We start from the raw sequence: 8,372 nt of genomic DNA on the forward strand, positions 1-8,372 counted from the left end.
CTGAAGCTGGGCACCGCCCAGCTTCAGGCCTCTGTGGTTCTCCAAACTTGAGGGGGCTTGCCGTCAAGGACCAGTCTGTGAGCTAGCCCAGGGTGAGGGCTTACTGCTGGGGGGTAGCTCTTGGTTGTGTGTCAAAAGCTCCGGGGGTGGGGGAGGGGAGGGTATTGTAGCCTTCAGCTTGGTCCAATTTGCTGTTTTTCTTAAACCAGGGTGACTTAATTCTAATGCCCTTTGACCTCCCCCATAGAGACACAGGCTGTTGACAATCAATTGCATCAAGCTGACACAAAGCCTGGAGTGTGGCCTAAATGCAGGTGAGTGACTTGCAAGTTTGTGTGAAAAGCAGAGGGGTGGGGAGGGAAGTGTTGTGAGACTCAGTTAGGGTGAACTTTCTGTCTCTGCGTAGGTTAAGTGCAGGTATGTTTTTGAAAATCCAGGTAGATATATATATATATATATATATATATATATATATATATATATATATATATATATATATATATATATAACTCCAGTGGATAAACTGAAGACTTCATCTGCTATAAAAGTGCTCAATGGTAAAACCAGAGCTGTGAATAAAAGATGAACTTTTGGAGTCGGACTAGTTCAAACACATTTAATTGCTACTCGGAGTTTCATGCTTCTAGCGAAGCAATCATCAGGTTGCCTGATGATTGCTTCGCTAGAAGCATGAAACTCCGAGTAGCAATTAAATGTGTTTGAACTAGTCCGACTCCAAAAGTTCATCTTTTATATATATATATATATATATATATATATATATATCTGTCTGGATTTTTAAGAACATGCCCTCAGAAATTAACCACATTTTGAGACTTGCTAGGCTGATGGAATATGCTAGTCCAGAACATGACTTTAATTAGGGCTCATCACAAGAAAGCAAGGTCAAAGAATACTACAAACCTGGTATATAAGGTTTGTCTTTGAAATTGGACATGACACTAGCACTGACATTTGAACTGACATGAAACATGGCCTATTTGTTGACAAAATAAGTGCGACATTTGGCAATTATAAACGGCGCCAGCGCATCTTTAATCTCACCCAAAACCCCGTCTTTTAGCGCTCAAGTCTAGCTCTCTACAAAAGAATCGGCTTAATCGGAGCAAGACAGCGTTTTAAATTGATTTTTCGGCTTCATTCTAGATTCATGACACAATCGGAATCACGCCGAGCAAACACCTGGAAATTATTTATGACATTGAGACCGGAAATCCGACCCAAAATCGCACTTCTGGACTAATCGATCACTAGCCTAACAACGCTACGGTTATTAAGGCGAAAAATAATCGAATAGCTTTTCAAACTCACGCTTTTTGAAGAGAAAATCCTTGCCATTTCTTGTTCGTGTTTATAGTCATATAACTTTAAGTCCCGGATGTTCACAAAAAGATTGGAACGGGGAACACATATGGCGGTTTTCAACAAGAAAATAAACTAAGTCTTTGGCCAGGTGAAAAATTCCCGATAATTTCATCTTGCCCGACTAGAAATCATCCCTAAGAGCTACTTTTTAAAGCCAAAGACTGTCACCTCCTCAAGCAAAGCCCAAAATATGCTAGCCTTCGTCCAAGCCCGAGTAACTAAAGTTTACCCGTTTAGCTGAAAAACAGGACTACTGGTAGCAAGCATATTAGACGAGACAGGAACTGCACTCGTAAGACTTATTCCCTCACTAGACTTAATGATGTCCTCAGGAAAACTTTGCTTCAGGAGGCCTAACAAAACGCTAGGGCTAACGAATTTCTTCTCAGCTAAGACCGCGCCGAATTCAAAGCGAGTTCGTTGTGCCGTGTATAAACGTTTGAGAGAGAATGGGGCTAGCTGGGCAAAACAATTAAATGACTCTACATCGGGTAGTTTCGAAAGAGACTTTATTATTGCGTTTTGGTTGTTTTTTGTATGTAATTAATACCTGAATTTCTATGGTAAGGCGTAGTGTAGCTTGGTGTAATATCACTTAATTTTGATCTTCATACATTCACACGGTATTAGCTATACTTAGCTTGATGTACTTAAACTACAAGGATTGCGTGAATTGTGTTGGTTAGAAACTTTTGCTTTTATTGGCAATAATCGGTTCTCAGTAATTATTTGGTTGGCAATAATTGCAATCCATAACGTACTGCATCTTAGATTATGTTTATTAGTCCGCAGTTCTGAGCATATTGTCTAAAATACACTGAAGTATCGCACTATCGCTTCTTCTGACATTTTATTGTGTCATCAGTAAGTGAATTATGATCATCCGGGTGGGTGTAGTCATGAGAAGGACTGTTTAAGGTGACTTTTGCTGACGTTTTGACAACCTGAGCGAAAGTCATCTTCATAGTCAAGTGATTTGTGGAACGTCAGTAGATGGTATGTATGTCTGTGGTTGTTAACCTGATTGGTCAACGAAGTCGAGATGTTATTAGTCGTTTGTTAGAAAGCTATGATGTTATTGGCTGTGAAGACCGTAAAAGGTGATTGGTGCGTTTCGATCTTTGTTTTGTTAGTCAAAATGTCCATGGGTCTATTGTTAATAAAATGTCTTTTGTTTGTCCGAAACGTCAGTCAAAGTCACCTCAAACAATCCTTCTCAGAACTACACTCACCCGGATGATCATAATTCACTTACTTATTACATGCTCCTAGGTTCAAACCATTTACAATTTATGGTATCGTTTGGCTGTTCCTGTGGAAATCACAACTGGGATCATTGTAATCCCACAGGAACTCCACCGTCTCTGGGATGTCATGTAAAGCAATCAGAAATACTCTGGGGCGAGACGAATTAAGACTGGAAACGAATGGCCTCAGATTGGCATGCCTTCTTGAGTGGTTAATGGTGGCTGCCCACGTCAATTCATTGGAAATGTTTCCTCTGTAAGGATCGATCCTAAAACAAAAAGAATTTTTTTTAAAGAATAAAAAATAATTTTCGGACCGCTTGAATTGTAATGAGGTATGTTTGTATTGTTAACTGCATTGTCACTGAAAAGCCCCACCAGGGGAGTGTCAATAAAGTATTGTATTTTGCAACACTAGTTTGTTTCTCTCATTATTATTTTTTTTTTTACATTAAGTACAGTACTCACGCTATTTGGTTTCCTGCACTCTCTAGCACCATCATTGTACAGGATTTTCCTTCCCTCTGGTAAAGTTTCTCTCTTTCTTCGGCCTCCTCCAGTGATATCACCTCCCCTTCATACTCCACGATGACTTCCCCCTCTCGATATCTCTGTTTGCGAATGCACATATCCCCGCCCCTCTTGGATCGGCGAGGACAGCATGCAACTAAAAGAAAGATTTGGTATACTGCGAGCCGGAAAGGATTAACTTATCTTTTTTTTTACACCTACGTGAAAATGGTGACGACGATGATGATGATAATAATGATGATTATGATTAATTGCAATGCCATTCCATACTGTGTCTGTTTATTTACATCACCGAGACGCCTTTTTCCTCTATCAAACCGGCCATTTTAGCGTGCTTCTCGTGGCATCTTGGTAATATGTGAACTCTTTTCGTTTCCCATGTCTCATTGACCGGTAATTCGCTGTTACCTTTTCAACTCCGGATACAAACAGTAAAGAAGCTTAGTTTTGAATGTCAGATGTTCCCCGCCATCTTAAAGAAGGGGTAAAAAGAAAAGTTTGTGTGAGAGGCCAAAGTTGCTCCTCGTTATTTACTGTTTATTTGAATCTTGTCGCCCTGTGACATACTTACATGTATGTATTATTAAACAATTAACTGCTTGGCTTCGCTAACCCTTTTAGTTATTCCAGTCAGTCAATACAGTCTAATTTCTAATTTTAATGAGTTGTTTTAAAACATATAAACTGTAAAGTAAAGTAAAGTAAGAGTAGTACAAATAAAAATTGTTGTTGTTGTTAGAAGAGTCTCACGTTCCAGTGCTCTTGACATTACAATTCTTTTGAAACTCAGAGTTGATTTATCCCGCTGCAAAGAAAACTTTAGAAACAAAACGTTCTTTGTTGTCATTGTTTAGTTATATTTATGGTCTTTTCTACAAAGCGTTTTCCTTTTAAATGAACATTAACCTCTTTCACCGCGTTTCTCATTTTAATTTTTCCCTCTCGATTTTATTTTTCATAAGAAGAATTCTCTGAAAAATGCATGGCCTCGCCCCCCCCCCCCCCCCCCCCAATTTTCATTTGGAAGCACTTTCTAAGTTCTGCTTTCCACGAATAGTTTTAAACCGCGTATTAGTAGGTACCACCCATAGAAAACCCGAGTATCTCGAGATGCGCAGAACGTATGCGTAGTAACAATAGTAAGCATGTTTGCGCTTGGAAAGCGTTGTGCTTTTTAGTACAAGGCATTTTTTCACTTTGTGAAATGATATGTCTTTAACCAGTATTTCTTTATGAACTTACCTCGATTGGAGGCACGGGCGGAGGATTTAGTGCCATGTACCTTCCCACCATCTCTAACATAATTCTTCCCCCAAACTCAAATCCCGGGGGTTCCCTTCGGGTGCGTTGCAATTTTATTCCCAGGTACCCTCTTAAGCGACGCGTTGCTTTAGAGGCCACTCGCCATCCTCTTTTGGTTGCATGTCTTATGATGGCCTTCATAAATTGCTGTTGATTATTAAAAAGCAAAGCACTTCCAATCAATCAGTCGTTTACACCAACTGCTTTTCTTTTCGCTCAAAGTTCACAATAGATAGTTGCAAAACTTATTTTATATTATAAGTTTTGCGAAAGAGCCGAATCACAAGTGACGAGAGCTCACTTACCCTGTTGAAACTATTTCGTTTCATTAGCGTCTTCGTTTGTCCGTCTTCGCTATCCCCATCGGTCCACAAGGCCACCAACCTTTGATACTCTTCAAAGAGCTCTTCGGTTGCCAAAAAGTTACCTTCTGAAGGTGCTAACGCTCTTTCTATAAATTTACCTAAAAGAGGGCATTTTGCCCGGCGCTTGTGTCTGAGCATAATCCGACGTACATTCACGTTGGAGGACATTTTGCTTCAGATACAAAACTTTCATTGAAAGGTAAGGCTGTAAAACGTTTTTACAGCAAACTGATTGGTTAGTTATGATGCCAACGATCCAGCATGCATGGGAATGAAAACCTGTGGTCAGTTTCAGAATTATTCGCACAATTACTCCCCACATTTATTTGCTGTAATGAATGTGTTAAGATCTTTTCCCTCGTTTATTCTAACCATATCAAAAATATGAAATTAAATGCAACCTCTGACCTAAATATACTTGCGAAAAAATTGCAACACCTAATATTTGGTGGTTTTTGAAATGACACGCGAATTAAACTCATTACACTGCAGTAGACCCAATTCAAAGTGCCAGGTAATTCATAACTATGAGAAATAAGAAGGCACACGTGTGGTCGCCTACTATTCCGTACATTGCTCAGTTTTCAAATTATCACGTGCAGACGTTATTGACACTTGTTAGTGCAATGCATACTTGCGCGTTCTTTTTCCCTTTGGCTCCAGCTGAACAAATCCAATGAAAATAATATAAAATCAAATGGAAATTCCAACTTAACTTTAATCACTACAAAGTTTCAGCAACTGGTATTTTGACCGTTTAAAATGCGTGGCGATTTCAACAAATTACACCGCAGAAGATCTTATTCATTTGAAGTGCTGGGTAGTCGGTAGGTTGTTGGGTTGAGTAAACGTTGTGGCCTAAATTTATGCATAGCTGCCGGTTTATAAATTATCAGCCTTTTTTAAAGTTTCAAATTCCCAAATACGTTTACTCAATTCTATAAACGACACTTTTTTTCAGTTTAACATCCCTTCAGCGCGTAAACTGAGGCGGTTAGTCAGCTGTTATACCGCCGTAACGTTCTTGATTTCTCTAATCAAATAATGTGATTCGTAATTTGTTCTGAAAATGTTAACAATGTATTTAATTGCTTTTGTTCTTGTTGTACTTTTAGACAGGAAAATAAGACCAAGATAGCCTCTTTTGTACTTTGAGGTGTTTATTATGCGCTTCACAGCATGCCCTCGCTTGGAAAATTCGTCCACTACAAAACCAAAATAATTTTTAGAATCGCTTGATATTGCCAAGCAAGCATCAAATGCTCTCACTACTGTTTATCGTGACTTTCAGTAGAAATCCGATGAAAATTTCTGACTGCCGGGCATTTAGTCTATTTAAGACCGTGCCCGGCTGCCGGGCATATAGTCACAGCGTTTATCGCTTTATTATACCTGAGCTAATGTTATCATAAATTTCTGAACCTTAGTAAAGATAAGCCGATGTAACAATCAATTTGTGAACCTTTGCAAAAAAAATTCTTACGCTTACCTCGGTTTGAAAATAATTTCGGGGTCTCTACGAAACGTAGGCCAGAAACTCCTTTCTCGAAAGTTCTGATACTGTAGACGGCGTGTCCTTTAACCAGGAATTCAATTTTTTGGACTTGGAATCCCTAACTTTTAAAGTAATTATCACTTTCTGAAAACACACACTTGACAGGTTTAGAGAGGGAAAAAAAATGGACTCGATTTTGTTTTGACCCGGTGAATTACAAGGGAGTTTAAAAAAACGGGCCCCACTGACCCCTTCTGGGTCCTTCTGGAGCGGACCAAAGGTCACTTGTTGTGATCTAAGAGCGTAAATGGATATGACGTACTGATCACGCCCTGTCACGACACTTGCTTTTCTGGGGTTTTCCGTTGGTGAATCCCGGGCCTTAAATAAGGACCGGGTGCAGTTGAGTCCTGGAAGAAAACGACTTCGATAAACAAGAGCAATGTTCCCCAGAACCCTTACCTTGCATATGAACTTTCATAAATGCTTACCAACGCCAAAAGTGACGTCGCAAGATTGGTATTATAGCAAGAAGTTAAGAACAAACCTTTTAGGGATTTACTGCGCAAATGAAGGTACCATAAACTGTTTTTTCTACGACGAAACAATAGGTGGAGTTGGCCCTAATGAAGTCATATCACTTTTAGACTACTTACTTATTCAGCTGGAAAATCACCTTGGAAAGTACGACCACTTAATTGTTTGGTCAGATAATGCTGCTGCTACTTTTAAAGAGAGTTATTTGTTCAGCTTCTTTCTTGATTATTTGGTCAAGAAAGGACAATTCCTTCGGATTGATTTCAAGTTTTTACTTGAAGGTCACACATATTCCGTGTGTGATAGGCACTTTGGAACAATACAGCGCTTTTTCAACAGCATAGAAGTCATTCAAGTTTCTCAACAGTGGGCGACGCTAATGCAAAGGAGCCAACTTCAAAACGTCCGAGCTTATTGGGTCACACTGAACATGATAAAGGACTATAAAACTTTCCTCCGACTGCAGAATGTTGCCAGAAACGTTGACCTAGAAAATAACAAGTTTGAGGTAAAAAGGATTGCCTGGCTGAACTTCGGGTTTGGAGAGATAGTGGACAAAGATGGAAATCTTAAATTGGAACATCACCCCGATTGCGTTTACATCAGATTTCGCATGGACCAGAAAGAAACACCTACAAGAGTTTGCTTCCAAAAGAAAAAGCAAGCCACTGAACTAAGACCAGAGTTGCTAGAAACACTGAGGCAGGAGAAAAGGCCAGTGCGTGAGGGCGTTAAAAACTTTTGTATAAAATTGGCACAGAAATACCTCAACGAAAACGCTATTCGCTTTTATCAGTCATTACAATCTGTCGACAAGGAGAACAATTTAAGTGACAATGATGACTGAGCCTTTTTTTCATGCTGTTAAAGATTAGAACTTATCAAGAGAAGACATTAGCTCGTCAACTGACGAATCTGAGAGACTGAGTTCAGATCTACATTTTTAAATTAATTTTGACTAACTTACCCGCCTCCGTTTTCTTTTATTATAAACTATGTATGTATCCATTTTATCCTTTTTGAATATCGCTTTAAACCTATTGTATTTATACGAGTTCTTATTAAATATGTATCTCGGTAGAGTATATTTTACTGAACTATTTTAATTGAATCTTTATCTGTTTGTAACTTTAATATACAGGGCCTCTCTGAAACCTGCACCATGTTGTGAGAGAGCACCCTGCATAAACACTGTTATGAATTAAAAATTTACGCTGCAAATGGATAAGTTTATGGGCGAATATATTTTTCCACTGTACGACTTCAATAATAACATGATTTCTTATAGCTTTTCGTCACGACCACAGGCACATTTGCTGTCTTTATCAGTTGGGACCAAGCACTTTCCCCTCTTCTTCTTCCTACCCACACCATTAATTCCGCCCCAGAAATGTCCCCATTGTTGGGACCCAGAGTAGCACGTTTACAATTCAAAAAATTCACAAGTTCCTGCATTCGAGAATTCCTGATTAGAATAAGAATCTCGCACTAGCGTTTTCCACCAGACGG

At 39.2% G+C, this 8,372-nt stretch overlaps 1 protein-coding gene and 1 pseudogene across 2 annotated transcripts; one reads left to right on the top strand and one right to left on the bottom strand.

Annotated features, from left to right (window-relative positions):
• Positions 1-1,965: 1,965 nt before the first annotated feature.
• LOC146481330 (N-lysine methyltransferase KMT5A-A-like) lies at positions 1,966-5,259 on the bottom strand (annotated as a pseudogene). Its single transcript, XR_014864457.1, has 3 exons — positions 4,407-5,259; positions 3,102-3,300; positions 1,966-2,902 (listed from the first exon to the last, which is right to left on the bottom strand). The product of XR_014864457.1 is annotated as an N-lysine methyltransferase KMT5A-A-like (transcript).
• Positions 5,260-6,219: 960 nt separating this feature from the next.
• On the top strand, positions 6,220-7,887 carry LOC146481331 (uncharacterized). The gene has a single exon (XM_085108397.1). The coding sequence runs from the start codon at positions 6,769-6,771 to the stop codon at positions 7,708-7,710; it is 942 nt and encodes a 313-aa protein (XP_084964523.1). The 5' UTR covers positions 6,220-6,768; the 3' UTR covers positions 7,711-7,887.
• Positions 7,888-8,372: the final 485 nt, after the last annotated feature.

This window comes from Pavona decussata, unplaced genomic scaffold (genome assembly GCF_977016875.1).
Source record: "Pavona decussata unplaced genomic scaffold, jaPavDecu1.1 SCAFFOLD_50, whole genome shotgun sequence".
In the NCBI taxonomy this organism is placed as follows: domain Eukaryota; kingdom Metazoa; phylum Cnidaria; class Anthozoa; order Scleractinia; family Agariciidae; genus Pavona; species Pavona decussata.